At 38.2% G+C, this 18769-nt stretch overlaps 1 protein-coding gene across 4 annotated transcripts in view; it reads right to left on the minus strand.

Annotated features, from left to right (window-relative positions):
- Positions 1-2888: 2888 nt before the first annotated feature.
- The window catches only part of nAChRalpha4 (nicotinic acetylcholine receptor alpha4), a 66655-nt gene continuing 50774 nt past the window's right edge, over positions 2889-18769 (minus strand). For 2 of the 4 annotated variants that reach the window (XM_065216722.1, XM_065216721.1), the window contains exons 6-13: positions 13096-13211; positions 12870-13038; positions 5157-5293; positions 4530-4618; positions 4420-4474; positions 4125-4247; positions 3725-3971; positions 2889-3607 (exon numbers count right to left, since the gene is read on the minus strand). In XM_065216722.1, the coding sequence (XP_065072794.1) occupies positions 3416-3607; positions 3725-3971; positions 4125-4247; positions 4420-4474; positions 4530-4618; positions 5157-5293; positions 12870-13038; positions 13096-13211 (1128 nt within the window). In that variant the 3' untranslated portion in view covers positions 2889-3415. Of the gene's footprint in view, positions 3608-3724; positions 3993-4124; positions 4248-4419; positions 4475-4529; positions 4619-5156; positions 5294-12869; positions 13039-13095; positions 13212-18769 lie in introns of all 4 variants that reach the window. The other 2 variants (XM_065216720.1, XM_065216723.1) reach the window with 2 other exon arrangements.

Genomic DNA, 18769 nt, shown 5'->3' on the forward strand with positions numbered 1-18769 from the left:
AGTAGCGGCGCCGGTGGTGTAGTGGTAAGCGTGATTACCTCTAAGCCCAGCAGGCCTGGGTTCAATCCCAGTCACCGCCGTCGGGATGTTCTGAGGCATAACATCTCTGATCACGCCTTTCTTCGGAAGGGAAGTAAAGCCGTTGGTCCCCGGTCCATGTGTTGATGGGCCCATAGGTAGGGTCCAGATGTGGGAGCTACCTCCATGGCGTCGGAAGCAATGATACTAAGACTGTGTTCCATTTGGAAATTTTTCACTTAAATTTGACACTTCGAAACTAAATTATGATGTTCGAAAATCCCTCTATTGTTGAACGGCCGATTTTCGAGAAAGCATCTGTCAAAGTTGATTCCTTGTCTGTCATAAATAAGTCTGCTGGAATAGTAGATTTATTTGAAAATTTTCCATCTGTCAAATTTAAGTGAAAATTCACCAAATGGAACACAGCCTAAGTACCTAAGATGAAGAAGAGACAACTGGCTTTTTTTGTCTGTGACGTGTTCTTCTTCTCTGAGAAAACGACAGGGCAAAAACTTTTTCATTATGAGCGACGCAGCGACGACTGTCAAAATACAAGAAAATAGATCCCCTGTTGTAAAAATTCTCGCGTTTCTATACGTTCGCCCGATCAATCATCATCGCTGGTTCGCGTTTGATAGAAAATTGATTCATAAATGTCACTCTATTGTCTCCTCTTTCTCTTAGCTCAGTACGGAAAACAAATCAACACAGAAAAACAAAACTACCCACCGCTTGGGTTTTTTAAACTCAAATTTGAGTTATTTGACCTCTGCCCGTTTCATTTCCTCTCGCTATTGTTGTCAAAAATAGAACGAAAGATTCGACTCAACCGTCTAGTTCCGTACGAGAAGCCAAAATTGAGTAATATGCAATATACCCAAATTTGAGTTAATTGAACTTAATTTTGGGTAGAAAAAATTGAAAATAACTTAGCGATGGGTAATTTTTTTGCCGTGCTTAAATGCAAACTACTTTGAGCCGGTTTACCCAAATTTGGCTTATCGTACGGAACATGGGAGATGAGTGAAAAGAACTTAATTTTGGGTTGTTTTGAATTTCTGTGAAGGGACAAAAAATCGTCCTGGGTGATTCGAGAACATTCTTCAATTATTTCTAATTTATTGCATTCACAAGTACGTACTACGATATAGGTGCGTCTTTGGACAACAGGTAGTAGAGGTACTTGAGGAAAACGTAGTCGAAATGGATGCAACGACCCCGATGGTCCAGGAGAGTAACGGATAACAAATGAGTGAAAACGAAGTCAAGGAGCCAAAACCCCGGTTCAAGTACGCGAATAATGAGCTCTATCAGATAGCTATACAACTGTGAAAGAAACAACAAAGTAGAGAGGCGTGCTTTTCCTATAACTAAGCCATTTGGCGGATTTTTTAACTTTTGGTTAAAATTTTACAGATGGAAAGTTATCGATTAACCCTGCTATCCGTGCGTGGTTATTTCTGACAGACAAGAAGTTAAATTTTGACAACCGTGGATAAGTTCTGCTCGAAAACCAATCGATCGGCCACACAGGGATTTTCGAACAAAAGAAATAACTTTCAAAATGTCACTTTTAACCATGAGTTAAATTTAACTCGGCAAATGGTTCACAGCGAGGTTCACAGCCTAAAGGAACATTCGATGATGATCCCACCTCTTACCCTTACACTAGAGATTGCTGACGTTTATCGTACGCACACTACGTCGCGTACACGTATACGCAAAATGTTTTCATCAGGAAAAAAAATTATAGCGGAGAATTTTCCTGATGAAAACAAATCACTGACGCAATCACACTTTAGCAATCTTTATGGTTTGAGCTGGACGATTTATCGTTAAGTGACGATATATTGACGCAAAGAGGAATGATTAAATTGATGATGTGAATTCAGATATATTGTCAATACCGATATGCTGATGTCAATATAGAATGCATTGACAATACTATTATTGTCAATAAAAGCAATAGTGGACCTAGGTCCACTTAAGATAATGAAGCATGACATCTTAACCAAATTAGCAAACAAAACCGAACTGGTGCAGTTTACAATTATTTTACTGCACTTTAAATGTAAAAAAGCTTAGGGTCAAATATTATGTAACGCAAAAAGTGGATTTTTGAATACTCCACCTTCTTGTCACGCACTTTTTTTATACCTTATACATGGTGGTTAACACTAGAGTCGGTGTATAATGAGTCACGCCAAGAGTGAAGCCAAGTCTACCTATCGAACTGTCAAACCAGCTACCTATCGTGCAAAGTAAACAAACATTACGATGCTATGGAAGGCCCACGAAAGGTATTACAATAAAACATAAAATATAATCGAAGAAATGATAATAAACACGCAGTGAGCATTCAATTGTCATGGGATACGTTTGGTAATGATCAGTAATGAGAATTTCTACTATTTTTTGTTAAGATAATTTGACAAAATCAGTGATATAATGATTTACTACAGCCGCTATTATTTTTTTCTCGCTAGAAGTCATTTGAAGTTGATGTAGAAGTCCTCTGTTGCCAAGTTAAAAGAAAGGGAATCTTTCGAAAACCGTGATGCGAGTTCAACTGTTTTTCTCTTGGCGTGACTCATTATACACCGACTCTAGTTAACACATTTCGTCCCCCATTCCCTCTTGCGTTACGTACTATTCGAATGGGCCCTTAGGCGTTCACCTCTTTGTTCACGACAAATGAATCTGACTCCCGTTCACTCAAATTCGCAAAGCGTAGGTCACTCATAGAATTATTAAATTTTTACTCAAATATGCGTAAATGATTGAGTAAAAATTGACTTATTCTATAATTTGTCTGTTTGTAGAAATAGCACTCCAAGAAATTGTCCTTTCAGGGAAATTATATTCCGGGAAAAGGTTAATCAGGGATAAGAATTTCCGGGATTAGAGTTTCTGAAATAAGAGTTTCCGGGTAATGGTTTTCCAGGTTATGGGTTTCCAGATAATGGATTTCCGGAAAATTTAATACAATCAAATGAAATATCAATGTAGCTTTCACACGACGCACAGGAATGATAGTTTCTTTAGATTTTCTCTTGCTTTTCTGCCGTTATACGCAGAACTGTCCAATGTACTATGTTGTTATTATGAAACGTGTTATTTTTATGAGTATAACGGCAATCTACATCATATTCATTATGAATATATTGAGAGCGAATAAGTTCGACTTCATGCTTTCACATGCCGTTTATGGCTCATGTTTTATCTACTTTCAGTAAATGAAAATTAGCTCTTCATCATTTAACCACAATTGTACTCAAAAACCGAATCAAAAAGATCGAACATTTAACGTTTTCTCATACATCAGAAGGCAGGCACTCATTCCGATAGCACACCCTAATAGGATCAACAATGTTTCCAGGTTAATCCTTGTTTGCTATTGTGGTGGACAACGGACGACTGATGAAGTTGCTAATTCATCGAATGTTTTATCAATTGGTATTCGATCATCATATAATGTCGGAGCTTGCAGAATGATACCGGCAGTTCCCGCCAATACGGCCAAAGTGAAAATCCACAAGAACAAACGATCCAAAACCATCGCGACATACTTCCAGTCTTCTTTTACCTATCGTTGAAAAGAAAGAAAAATCAAATTAATTTTAATAATACCAGTATGGTATTGCAATTTCAGGGAAGAAATTTAATTCTCTGAATTGACAATATTTTAGGTAATACTGCTTACCTTCGTGGAATCCTCCAGCATTTTCGTGTGTTCTGCAATAAATCGTACACAGAAACAACTTCTATGGACTTCTATGGGGCAATTGGAGTGTGAGAATGATGGTTGCTTAAAAACAGGACTCTTGATTCCTGATGGAACGGCTGTGTCTGCTGCAGTTGATAAAGACAACTCTTCTGACTCTGAATGAGGAACTGGGAGTGGGCCATGGATCTGGCAGCTTCCTCCAAACGGGCCAGTGCCTGATAGACTGTGTAATTGAAAATTACTTCTACCATTTGCAAAATTTTGGTCGATGAATGTATACAGTCAATCGTATGATATATAATTATTAATTTAACCGTATTAAGATTAATCGAAAAAAGAGAAAAATGAAACAAACATTAATCAATTTTATAAATACCTTAGTGGAGATAGATCATCTTTTGATGATGTCCTAGCATGAAAACGTGCTTTAACGCGGTTTAATGTGGTGGTCGAATAATAAGGATAAAAGCAAGTTTTTGGATCTTTTGATAACAATTTTCTACAAAATTGAAGTAAAGATAGAAAATGCAGTTAAAATACAAATTATTGTAATGGTACAGTAAACATCGTTCAAAAAAGCAGCTTTAATTGTGCAGCCTTAAAATTGCAATGCATTTTAGCAAGTAAGAAAAAAAAACATGTAAACAATATTCATCGTAATAATGTTTTACCTATGATTTTCAATGTATGCAGGCCTTTTCATGAATAAAAACCGTGGTAAAAAATCTGGAAATTCAATGTAAATGATTACTGGGCAATTTTGTTTTCCATCCAAACTTACCAATAAAAAACGTTTTCACCCACGGTGCCATTCGATGTGTTTGAGGGGATCGAAAATGAACATTTAATACTACGACCGTAACGCATATACTAAAATAAAAAGGAAAAATTAATTATGTAAAAAATTATCTTAAGTTTTTATGAAAATACTACATGAAAAAAGCTAAAATATTGCATTTATTTATTGTTAATCATTTAAAAATTCAATCTCATGAAAGATTTTTTATAGTAATAGTGATAAATTTAAAAAATCAACAAATTTATGAAAATAACAAAAATATGTTTGGGGGTGACCCCTGCATAGTGGTAAGCATCCATACATCTCACGCCAAAGTCACGAGTTCAAATCTCATCCTCCAACAAGTCAAGAATGACCCAAGAGCGTTAAAGTGACTATAAAAAAAACAATATGTATCTTTGACAAAATCACGCCATCTGAAGCTGTTTTTATTGCTATTTAATTTATTGATTTTTAATTTCTAACAAATACAGCATTAGTTTATATCAGAATTTTTTACTCAAATTGGGCAACATGAATTGCATAATCATCATGAATTCCAAAATAGGATCATAAACCAAGATCCAGTAACTCCAATATGTATCTGAAATTAATATATTTTATACGCACCTTATCGAAACCAGTATCATGGCGAATATCAAATATTTTCCCAACAAAGGCACAACCAATGATGTAGGTGGGATGATTTCAACAACCAAGAGGAAGAACACATGAAGACTAATTAAAATCGAAATAGATAGCGTGACCTAGAATAGAAAAAAAAGAAATGAAAAGAAAAGGTAAACATTTAATACACGCCAGGCAAAGCCAACACTTAAAAATTACATGAGAATTTAGCGCCACCGTGAGTGCTTTATGAACTATACAGTGGTTCTACAAAGGGTAATTAAATTTGTATTTGTCTTCTTTTTGAAATATTCTTTAATCATCATCATTGGTTTAAACATACATTCTAATATTATTATAACAAAAAAATTAACACTTGTATTTCATGATTTTAGAACGAAAACTTCCTGGGTAAAACATATTCACCGTATTTACTTACTTGTGTTCTTCGAAGCTTAGCACAATAACACAGAATCGAATACACAAAATCCAAAACAACTGCTATTCAAAACTCTTGGTGAACAAAATTGAACACCAAGAAAATCACTTCAACTTTACTGCTTTGCCGGCAGTCGTAAAAGTATCATTGAAAAAGCGTTGCCAGATGTATTGCATCTAGCAATGGATTTAAGTTTATTAAAACAATTGATAACGGCACAAAAGCATTTGTAAACAAACTTTCTAAGGCCCTTACACGCGAACCAAAGTACACCCACGCAAACCAACAGCATCATCGGATAGGGGCAACTATCACCTTTCCGAAAGTGGTATTGGTTTGCGTGGGCGTTAGACTGATGCAAAATATTTGACTTTTTCGCTCCACAGTGCTTAAATGGTTTCAAATCGGGTCCTGATTAGCCTCCCAAAGTTACAACTCATTTGGTTAGAAACAGACTTCACACAAGCCATTTGAAGTTTACATGTAAATTACTATGGAAAATCTCAACTTTTTGTTCATTGCCTTCTAGTCTTTTTCCATATTAAGCTGCAAAACAGTTCGATAGCCATTCTTATAGAAATTTTTTTCAGCAACAACTTTGCTGAAGATCGTTTCTATGTAAAACGAGACAGGAAAAAGTTATTAATTATTTAAGAGATTGGTAAACTTATGACATGATCAAGCAGCTGCTCTGTAGGCACCACTGTATTTTGCAGTGTGACATAGTAGCCATGATTTTTGTGTCCTATTCAACACCCCAGAAACACCAATGTTGCTTGCTGAGCAGTTGATTGAGCATGATCATAAGACATCAGTGCATTGAACCATTGATAACTTTCGATCATTGCATTTAATCAAAAAGTGGTCTTGAGCAAAGTTGTAGCTGCAAAAATTTCACAGTTGAAAGCTTTTGAAGCAGACAGATATGGTATCTAATAATTCACCATTCACATGAACAAAAATCTTGGTTTTACCATAGTAATTCCCATACAAACTTCAAATGGTTTGTGCCATCTCAGTTTCTCACCAAATGGGTTCAAATTTTGAGAGGTTAGTCAGGATCCGATTTGGAATCGTTTAAGTATTGTGTAGCGAAAATTTCAAATTTTGCATCACTCTAGTGGGCGTACTTTGGTTCGCGTGTAAAGGGCCTTAGAAAGTTTGTTTACAAATGCTTTTGTGCCGTTATCAAATGTTATGCCTGAATTGTGAAGTTTGACTCAGTAAAATCTTGCGGCAAGAAGTCAATGAATTTTATCCATACATTTAGAAAATGATGATCGAAGAATATTTCAAAAAGAAGAAGTTAACAAATTATTGACCCTTTGTAGAACCTTAAATACAATACAATATAATACACGACCTTTCAATCTCACTCAGAGAGAGATAGAGAGAGAGAGAGAGAGAAATAGAGTGAGAATGAACGGCCGCGTAAATCTTGTATACGTGAACAAATTTTTCCCAAGATAGTAACCTTCCTCTAGTAAAAATTTCAAGTAACAGAAACAATTAGAAATGAATTGGTGCGCAACCTGGTGAAGAAATTCGGAACTGAACTGTTAACCATAGAACAGGCTTCCTTCATTGTAGAGAAGTAATGAGCAAACACGATATAACCATAGAGGTAACTCTAAGACCACTGGGTCCCGAAGAAAACCATTATTATTTTTGGCTCACTCAGTACCAGAACAACGGTCCCAAGCAGTCCCAAGCTATTTCACTCACCCCTGCATGTTCTGCATGAATCCACACACCCCTGATGTTATCTGTCAAACTTTCATAGCGAATCAAAACAAACATAGTGTAGTAATAGAATTTCAAATAGAATAGGGTACGTTAATCGTTTGCTTGGGACCAATAGGCTACTAAAGTGGTGAGCCAATTTAAAATCGTTAGTTTCGTATTGATTGTTGATATAACATTGAATTTAATAAAATAAATAAATATTATTATGTGCGAAATAAGACCATATTATATGTAAAGCTCGATTCGAGATTGTTGCGTCGACATTGGTAGTCGATATAATCTTAATGCGAAGCAGTGGGATACACAGTGACACGATCGGTTGAATTGAGAGCCGAGAGCCTGCTTCCGATTCAATGCGAGAAAGCACGATCTGCGCACGAGAAAACTATGAGAGGTTGGAAGATGAGGAGAGGAACCGTTTCGTAATTATATAAGAATGTATGTGTGAGAAAAAGCAGAAACGAATTCTCGATTGGCGGCAGCTGAAAAGAAAGGTTGAATGTGTGTGAGCATGAATAGCGAAAGTGGTGGATAAAAAAAAAGGTTGTAAGATTCCCAGCGTACAGTTCCCGATTCATTCTTTCGGCTAATGTACTGAAGTACAGACGTGCTAGGCCTAACCATGGAAACACCGGTAGAACACGACATTCATCTGAACCACTTTGCCCAAAAATGGAACCTTATATCATATAAGTAAGTTGCCATCGTGATTTTTAGTTTAATTGGTATTTGGAGGATTCCTGTACATGTAAACGGAGGTTGCCAAAGCTAAATGATGTGTAATGATATTCATAGCCGTAGCCAGAGTGGGGAAGGGAGAATGCAACTGCCCTGCCCCCTAAACTCAGCAACACAAAGGCTTCCGGTTAAATGGCGTTCGGTGAAATGGAATTCGGTAAGAGTTTCCTTAGTAATTTTTTTTTCATCTCTCCCTAACTTGAAACCTGGTTACGCCCTTGATGATATTGCTTCGGGTTTTGATTTGTGCTGCGGATTGATAGATGTTGGCATGTGTCTGTGTTTGTGTGTGTGGGCTACAAATGGTGAGTTGATAACTCAGCTCTGGTCCTCACAAGTTCCTACCTCACACCTCCCCGCGGTGTAGCCTCGGCAATGATGTCCTTCCGACAATACCAAAGTGAGGGGGTGTGACGCCCCTAGTAGCACGCTTGTCACAAATCGGTTGTGGCAACTTCTATACAACCCAAATCAGTCATAAACAAGTTGCTGCAACTTATTGTATTGGAAATGTGCTACTCGAGGCGAACACTGGCGCGGTAATCATAGCACGGCGACAGAGGAAATGCTTTGTCAACCCGCAGTGGTTGGTGAGTAGTATGCTCAGATGTAACATTCCTGACTTACGCCGATCTGGCTCTGAACACGACCCCCATGAAGGACCGTGTCAACCCTAGCATGGCTTCCCTGCTTGCATAGATAACGATAGGCGACTACATACAACGAGTGGAGATATCAGCCCCGAGGGGGGACCCATCAGAATCGAGAAAATCGGAGAAAAAACAAAAATGAAGGAAATGAAAAAACCAAAATAAATATGAAGGTCGACGGCAATACGCCAAACAGTGAAAACGGAGGAGCGAACGTTTTCGCAAGGAGCGGAATATTGCAGAGATCACCAGTGTTGAACCTGGGGGCCATTGCGAGTTCCAGCAGCAGCAGTAAGTCCCAAGGTGACCAGCAAGGACCCCAAGGTTTCCAAGGAGAGCAGCCAGGCGTTGGGCTAAGCCAGATATTCACACCGATATCCAGCAGTAGCAAATCTCGAGAACTGCAGCTTGGAAGAACCAAAATGACGGAGGTCAGGAGAAAGATCGCTGAACTCTATGTGTTTGTTAAGGATAAAAACAACGTACACAAAGTGATCAAGCAACTTGTGACCGGTATCAAATCCAGCATAACAGTGGCAGATCGAGAATTCCAAGAGTGGAGAAAAAGAGCCGAAAATGCCGAAAAGGCTCTGCTGGAGGCCAAGGAGAGCATAAGAGTGGCTGAAGCACATGAAACGCCGAAGGGACCCACAAATCCCCGTCGTGAAAAGAGAAAAAAGGACACGCCAGGAGATGAGGAGAAGCCCAAAATACGCAGGGACGACGAGGAAGGCATTGCGTAAATTCGAGCACCAGAGGGAGAGGAGGACAAAACAGAAGGAAGATGAAGTGAGGAGGAAGGAAGAGGAAGTAAGGGAGAGGGAAAAGAAGAAGAAGAAAGACAGGAAGAACAAGCCTAGGCCTCGTACGGAGAGAAGCAAGCGTGACGTCCTACGCAGCAGTCCTCCGGAAAGTGAGAAAGGATCCGGAGATGAAACAACTAGACGAGAACGTGGTGAAAACCAGGCGAACCCAGAAAGAAGTTAAGAAAGTTAAGAGCGCAGCTTTTAAGGAGCTCGTCAAAAAATCTCTTGGCGGGACGGCGAACGGAGGAGCCTTATCCCAGGAGTCAGTGGTCGAGTGCAGGGATCTGGACGAGATCACAACGGAGGATGAATTGAAAATGCGCTTAAGGTGCAATGCAACCTTGGAGACGGACCGATGGCAATTCGGGTGAGGAAGGCGTATGGTGGCACGCAGACGGCGTCGATACGACTTTCTTTGGACGCAGCTAATGAGATGCTGAAGACAGGCCGAATCAATGTTGGGTGGTCAGTGTGCCCGTTGAAAGCTATTCCTCGGGTGTGTAAGAATATGGAGATATGCTACATGTGTATGGGCTTCGGTCACCAGGCGAGAAACTGCAAAGGTCCTGACAGATCTGATCTGTGCAGGAAATGCGGAGAGAAGGGGCACGTTGCAAAAGACTGTTCGAAGCAACCGAAGTGCATGCTCTGCAAAAAGGAGGACGGAAACGACCATGTGACTGGAAGTTTCAGGTGCCCAGAGTTCAAAAAGACGATGGTGGGCCAGCAATAATGGAGGTAACCCAAATTAATCTCAATCATTGCAACACAGCACAGCAACTGTTGTGGCAGTCGACAACGGAAACAAAGTGCAACGTTGCAATCATTGCATAGCCATATCGAGTCCCTCTCGATAATGGTAACTGGGTGGTGGATAGAGCAGGAATGGCGGCCATACAAGTCAGGTATCCCATTCAACAAGTGGTGGCGGGCTCATACGAAGGTTTCGTGATCGCCAAAATCAATGGAATCTTTGTATGTAATTGCTACGCACCCCCGAGATGGTCAATTGAGCAGTTCCACCAGATGCTAGATGGGCTTACCGGAGAGCTCATTGGACGGAGGGAGACCAGTCGTCATTGCACTGGTCTCCAGACCAGTGGATTGCGGGAGCAGATGGTTCAACGCAAGAGGGTATTGCCTGCTGGAAACTCTGGCAAAGTTGAACGTCAGTCTCATCCAATTTGCGAACCGTCAAAGATGGTAGCGAATCCATTATCGACGTCACTCTCTGCAGTACGTCGCTAGTGGAGAGTGTGCGAAGAGTACACCCATAGTGACCATCAGGCGATCCGGTACAGTATCGGCGAACGGACACCGGTGGAAATGCGGAGGACGAAAGTAAGCGAGCGGAAATGGAAGACGAAGGCATTCAATAAGGATCTCTTCATAGAAACTCTAAGGGTAGACAGCAGCGTCCCAGGCCTAAGCGCGAACGAGTTGACCAAATCATTAGCAAGAGCATGTGACACAACTGTGACGAGAAAACTGGAGCCAACGAACAGGCGGCGTCCAGCTTACTGGTGGAACGAGGAAATTAGCACCCTCCATGCTAGTTGTCTTCTAGTCAGAAGGCGCGTTCAGAGAGCAAGAACTGTAACAGACAGAGAAAAGCGCACGCAGCAAAAAAATAATTTTGATATCACATCAAAGTGGATGCACTACAATCATGTCGAAAATTTCATGTAATTTTTATGACCACATAAATAAACAAATGCAGTAAAAGCAGCGTAATGTCAGTTCATGCATTGTATTAATGATAATTTTGTCCTTTTTTGCAAGTAATATTACACCATATTTTCGACATGATTGTAGTGCATCCACTTTGACGTGATATCAAAATTATTTTTATGCTGTGCAGGGTGGTGTTCTGAGCGGCCAAGGCTGCACTAAAATGAAAGATAAATCTGAGCAAGTCAAACAGTTTCCAGGAGCTATGTCGAGATGCCGATGCCAACCCCAAGGTGAGCGGTCAAACGATGCCGGTTGAAATGTGCCCGAACAAGCTGAAAGTCATCGTGGACTTTTCTCACAGCATGACCCAACGACCTGGTCACTTACATCATATGGCGAGGAAGATGGAGACAACGTTGAACAAGTCTCCAACGAAGAACTCCTAGCAGCAGCGAAAGGGTTGAAGGCGAAGAAAGCTCCCGGCCCGGATGGAATTTCCAACGTGGCATTGAAGGCGGCGAACCAGACGTTCCCGAACATGTTCAGTATGGTGGTGCAGAAATGTCTGGACGAGGGTCAGTTCGCTGATAGGTGTAAGGTACAAAAGCTTGTGCTGTTGTCGAAGCATCGTATAGGTGCTGTTGTCGAAGCATCGTATAGGCCAATATGCTTGCTGGATACTGTCGGAAAGCTCTTGGAGAGGATCATCCTGAACAGACTGACGAAATGCACCGAGAGTGAACACGGATTGTCGGATAGGCAGTTCGGATTCCGGAAAGGGAGATCGACGGTGGATGCAATTCGGACAGTGATTGGTAGAGCCGAGAAAGCTTCCAAACAGAAACGGAGAGGAGATTTATATTGCGCCGTGATTACGATTGATGTGAAGAATGCATTCAATAGCGCCAGCTGGGAGGCCATCGCTCCATAGAATGAGGGTTCCAGACTACCTTTGCAGGATTCTAAGTAGTTACTTCCAGAACCGGGTCCTGGTCTACGAGACAGACACGGGGCTGAAATCACATAGGATCACAGCGGGAGTTCCAAAAGGCTCCATTCTAGGTCCCACGCTGTGGAACGGAATGTACAATGGGGTGCTGACGTTCAAGCTGCCAGAAGAAGTTGAGATCGTTGGCTTTGCGGACGATGTCGTCTTGACGATAACAGGCTCGCCCTTAGCGCGGAGAATGTCGTCAAAGATATGTGTCGAGAGGAGGGCACCTTTAACGCCGTCAGCAGAGCAATAATGCCGATCATGTTAGCGCTGCAGTGAAAATGGCGAGAAGACCAGCTAGAAAGAGGAATCTCTCAAAGTAAACTCCAATTTTAGCATTCGTGAAGACTTAACCATTTTATACATCATACTACCTGAAAGTTTAAGAACAAGAACATAAAGGTAACATTGGCCCACATGCTATGGACCCGCATAGAGGGAAATGGTGTAAGACGAACCAGCGAGGTAATATGACCAACAGCATTATTTCATGGACACGTTACTCAAAATTTGATGGTTTTCATCCAGATTTTCTAGGGGGGCTGCTTATCTACCATTTAGTGAAACTCTCACATAAATTTCTGTATTTAAAGTTCTTGAAAAAAGTTTTTTTTTGCGATTTTAAAAGTCATATTTTTATAGAAATAAAATTTGAATCATGTTAACCACCTTTTCTCCGCTATCTGATGGTAGATAGAATGTCAGCACGGTTAAAAAGGATATACCCATGCATGGTATGATAATATTTACTGTATAAAATAGCGTTTTCCTCCTCATTGTGATATTAAACGTTATATCGAGATAGGGTTCATCGCAGCAAGTATAGAATTTTTCATTCCTGGAAGAATAGTAACGTTATTTTGTATGTTTTAATTGGTGGAAAGAATGCACATACCGTACTGCTGGAACTTCGAGTATATCCCATTCGACTGACATGTAGAACTCAGATAAGTCTACTCCAACGTCTACAATGTTACTACCGGACTGTTCATCCATGTGGCGTAAGTCAACCTAATGAAAAAATACTCTTTCAGTTTATTTTCAACAAAAGGTCATGGGAAGTTTATCATGCATTATTAAAAAATACATATTAACTGATAGTTAATTAAAATGTTTAAATCGATGAGTTATACTGTAGAAAGAAAATTATTCAAGTAAAAAAAATCGAATACTTTCGATCACTATAACCAATCAGTAACTTATTAAATACATTCAAAATTGATTTTTAAGAATACATGAAATGTGTTGTAGGTAGAAGTTTATTAAAGCCAAATACATACTGATATCAATACATCCGAAAATTTACAGCACAAAATCATGGAACAAAAAGCTCGTTACTTTTCCAATCAGAACAAAAAAAAACATAAATACAAGTTATCAATGTGCCAAAAGCAGATGCTTTATATCAAAGTGGGAGGTAGTGTAAATACTATGAAAAAATATATTATCTATGTCATAAATTATTTTTCACGGCTTTTTAAGGATTCCTTTATTCGTTATGCGTAACATAAAACAGAATGGGATTTACGATATGATATTTATTAAGGATCCATTAAATACATGAATGAAATGATATAATCGCATGCGCTCAACTATATGAGGTGATGCTATGTGAAATCATCTGGTCTTTACAAGCATATTTCTAACAATTTACACATACTAATAATACTATATCAAAAACAAACTGCATAAACTTCCAGTTGCAGAGCATCACAGTTAAAAACAATATCCTTCTTTTTAATGGACCATGATATTCTAATTGCTACTTTTGCTATCTCTCGATGTAGTGAACTTTATGAGTACTTTATTCAGCATCCTTCTACGTATTCTTTTTTTGCAGGCTTTCATGCTCTTACATGAGCTTGTTTAATCAGCATCCTTCGTCTTCTTGCAGGCTTTGACGCTCTTACACGAGCTTAAACCTGCTATCAATTTACCGTTCAGAAGTAATTCCACAGTTAGTAATTGAGAGATTTTAATGTCACCCAATGTATGAGTTTGTGTATTGATGGACAAGCACTATGATACTTTATGCTTCAGGAATTTTCCAACGCGATGAATGTTCTAGACAAGTCCGGGAACCGAAACCACCGTTTCCGACTTTATGTTACCGCATCTTAACTTGCTAGGTTCTTTGAAGATCAACCCATTTTTTTTCTTTTCTGGATTTGGACGCTTCTTACGTGAGCCTGGTCTTAACTTTGTTTTATTTTGAAGCATTATTAATTGAGACTTTTGTTTGCTATCCAATGCAACGCATGAATTTGTTTGTTGTGTGAACCCGAAAAAATTGCTGGACTGGATCGGAAAATGATCCCATTGCCTCTGGTCTAATAAAACCGTGCCTTAATTAACTAGACTATCAGAGCACATCCACAGATATAAAGTCACATAATTTTAAAACCTGTCGGGACCTACCTTAGCACAGTTGAAAAAAGCACAGCTATAAACAAAGACCATGCTGTAGGAGGCTGGGTTTGGTTCCCGGTCCAGTTTAGGAATTTTTCAAGTTTAAAGTTTTGAACCCATTTTCAATTATTTCTTAGCCTGGTAAAGTGCACACGCATCAATATATTGATATGAAGCGGAATTATTGACAACAATAGGTCGTATGAATTGAAGCGTTTACTTTACTTTTCCCGTAAGAAATATCATGTCCGATTGAATTGTCATTTGGCTGAAAATGCCTAATATAATCGAGTGGGGAAATTCTTATAAGTGCACTCAGGATAAATTCTCATTTCGTTGCGTCCGTAAAGTGAACCCCGACCGTATCAATTTATTTACGTGAAGGTAAATTACAGAAAGGGTGAATACTTAAATATTGCCAATATCGATGTATTGACGTCAATATAAGATATATTGACAATACGATTATTGTAAATAAAAGCAATCGTGTAAGGTTTACTTAACGCACACGCATGATCGTTCCTCATCAATACCGGACAACTTTCTACAAGTTATGATAAATTACCATAAGTACTAAGGACTCTTCAGTTCATAAAACGATGAAATAATGGGCCTGCAATACGTTATGCTTTGCATGCTTTAATGAAGAAGACAATATTTCTCTCTTTGTTTTTTTTTTTTAAATCGGTTTAATAATACATTCGGGGTAATGAAATTCGTGGAAACGGGCCATTCAGAGTAATGGGTCATTCGAGATATTGCCATTCGGGGTAATGAATCATTCGTGGTAATGGGTCATTCGGGGTAATGTAATTAGGGGTAGTGTTCGGAGATGAACTAGCCTGTGGCTAAAAACCTCCTTATTAAAGATTATAAAAAGGGGTTAGTGGAATTCGAGGTAATTGCATTCTGGGTTAAACCAGTCGTGTGGAAGCCTTAAGGCTAAAGCCCTTATTTGTCAAACTTGTCTGATCTTTAAATTAGATTAAAAAATTGTTAACTTGTGTGTCGAAAACAACATTTTGAACGTTGTCTCACATTACAAATGTGTATATTAAATTCAAATTGATTGAAAACAGCTAGAGAATAGCGTTAAGTTATTTATGATAACGAAGAATCAAAAATATTAATAGGTACTTAATTGTTAGTTTTCCGAAGCTGTTATTAAAAAATAATACAAACCATTTGGAAAATCGTACGTATACATTGATCTACCAAATGAACTTTTAGTTGGTGTAAATCATCATTGAAGAATAAAAAATTAAAGACTATTTGGCAAATTTAAAATGCACCCAGAAGTTCCAGCTGTATCGATATAAGTACACAGTGTCTCTGGTAGAATAGCATTATTGGAATAAATTAAAATTTATCTGGACCCCCCAATAGAACATTTTCATACTAGCCTCATATGAAAGGAGTGAGCCTAAGCTTTTGTTTGACGGATGATAGTATCCAACTAGCAGACATAAAAGTTGTGACTGAAAATGTGTGTCCGTTTTATAACATGAATGAATCCTTACCCATGTGTATGGATTGTATGTCAAATCGATAATCTCGATGTAGCTGAGTGCGCAGTAGGCTCTGCCCGCAAACGGTCGGTTTTAATTTCGCTGTCACAAATTCCGTGTTTTCCGCGTGCTGTTTGGCTTGTACCAAGGAAAAAAGTAATTCGTTTTCATTATTATCATGTGAATATAGATTCATCATGATTAATTTATCGGTGTTTTAATATTGTAAATTATTGTGAAAATTCCCGGGTTAGATTTTTTTTTTTGAATAGTTGTGTTGCTGTAGCGTCGTGCTAGTGTGTTTCGGTGCTACGCCTCCACTCCCGGAAGCAACGTTTGCCGTGTCTTTTTACGTATTTGGTATTGGCGTTCTGCCCCCTGGACAATAACCGGGAAAGATGATTTTGCAGATTAGACTACGATCCTTCCACGTCGAGGACACAAAACATAAGCGGTGAGATCTAACTGATTACAACTAGATATAAAAATATGAAATGCATCCTACTAAATACGTGCCATCTACAAAGCAGGAATTGCTTTGATGATGGAAGTGTACACGCAGTACTAATATACATTTTATATCGGTACTACGTGTATGCGGGGCTTGTTGTAAGTGAAAGTAACCTCGGAATGGACGTGAGTGACCAGGCATTCTGAAATGGGTTACTGAATCTCAACAGAGCTATCGCCTTTCAACTTCCGGGCTAAAATTGTTTGCAATGAGGTCAGTATAATAATAATAGATTATATTGCAAACATTTTTCTTCCATAAAAACACTGCCGGACAGTGGAAGTTGGATTGTATATACATACATACATATACATACAAATCGATAATGTATGTGTGGCTAATGAATCATATCGTCAGGTCATTTTCCACAGAGATGGCATTGTCCCGCTGGTAGGAAGTAATAAAAATCTCCATACCTATATAAATTGAGTGAAGTGGAAATAATTCGCTTGAACGACAACCTAAAGAAATCATTCATAGACTTTGGCGTTCACTTATTTCTCGGAAAATATTGTTAAACAAGATACCATCAAATAAAAATGAATTTTCTCCATACAGTATTACCCGCTTTACTATAAGTCGCAAGAGAGCCTAAAAATTCAAATTATAGACAGAAAATTTCGGTCTCTCTAGCTCAATCTGGAAAAGGTTAAAAGCAACATACCGGTGGATGGATGGATAGCGCTTTGTAAGAAAAATGGCTTTGTCTGTGGATCTAAAGATTGGACCCATCGATAAAAAATCTCTTGTTTTAAATTATTCTCAGATCAATACGTCTTTTAAACAATATAGATGGCCTTTCTTGATTGCAAATGAAAAAATAATAAAAACGGTTTATTTATGAATTAAGGAGTGGATCCAATATTAGAGACACATCCCAATACATGTTCATGAAGTAATGTGTTGTTGAAGAATAAACAATGATTATTAAGTTGAAGATGCTAATTATTATTGATCATACTTTACTAGATTAAATATTTAACATGCTATAAATATTCCATACATAGCGGTATGCATCGTTATTTAAGGATTTGCCATTTTAATATATTAATATATCACAATGAACATAAATTTTGAAATATGGCATGCTATAAGTGCATTCTACACTATAATATCCAGTTCTGACTAGGAAATTAAAATCGCTACATGATGCAATGATAATGTTGTTCAGATTATAATCATGATAATTTGAGCAACGATGATAGTTTTAACAACTTGTTAGTCTCTAGTCAGCATATAGCACAACAAATACATTTGAATTATTATGAATGCCAATTTAATCAATATTAATGAAAATTTCAGAAGACAGCTTTATAACGTGTGAAATGCTTTTTTTCAAAAAATGGTGTGTAGATTTCTTGAAAAAAAAATATACAAATAGATTACAGTTTTTTCCGAGCTATTGCTTACATTTTCCTCAAGATGCACTATCAAAGGAAAATGGTCAGATTTTGGTTTTTAGGTAATTAAAGTAGTTCTTTGGACAGGATGTTTTTTCAACTTCAGTTTTTGAATTATATTCTTCAAATGCATTAGTGATGGCTAATGAAAAAATGAACACCATAGTCAAACATACAATTCTTGCATCGGTGGTGGTACAGCAACAACTATTTTAAAGTGTTCAGCATCAAAGTTGAGTATGTTAATCTATTACATCTCAAAACGAAACGCATTTTTTATTCTGTAAGCTCTGTAATCTCAACATTTGTGTAAAAATAACACAAAAATAAAATGTAAAAGCAAAAGTGATGAGGAGAGACGATTGATTTTAATAGTTGTAATTTACCAGTAAGTTAAATCGTTTTTCAATCGACATAGAATTCCATACTTCTTGACAATTTTCTTGATGACATTGTCCATGTGAGAGTTAAACTTAAGTTAGTCATCAATAATCACGCCAAGATATTAAATCTCCCGAACGCGATCAATAGCGTTATCGTCAATAACAACAGAGACGTTCTCATTTACTCGAGTCCGTGAAATTACCAAGAATTTACTTTTACTTATATTCAATCTCGATTGCTTATACTTCAACCATCTACTTATAGAATTCAAATTTTCATTCAAGTGTAAAATGGTTCCATCTAAATCCTTAGCTGCAATGAATAACACAGTATTATCTGAAAAAGATTAATGTCGCA

This window comes from Ochlerotatus camptorhynchus, unplaced genomic scaffold (assembly GCF_037179485.1).
Source record: "Ochlerotatus camptorhynchus isolate MF236.1 unplaced genomic scaffold, CSIRO-AGI_Acam_v1.1 ptg000067l, whole genome shotgun sequence".
Taxonomy (NCBI): domain Eukaryota; kingdom Metazoa; phylum Arthropoda; class Insecta; order Diptera; family Culicidae; genus Ochlerotatus; species Ochlerotatus camptorhynchus.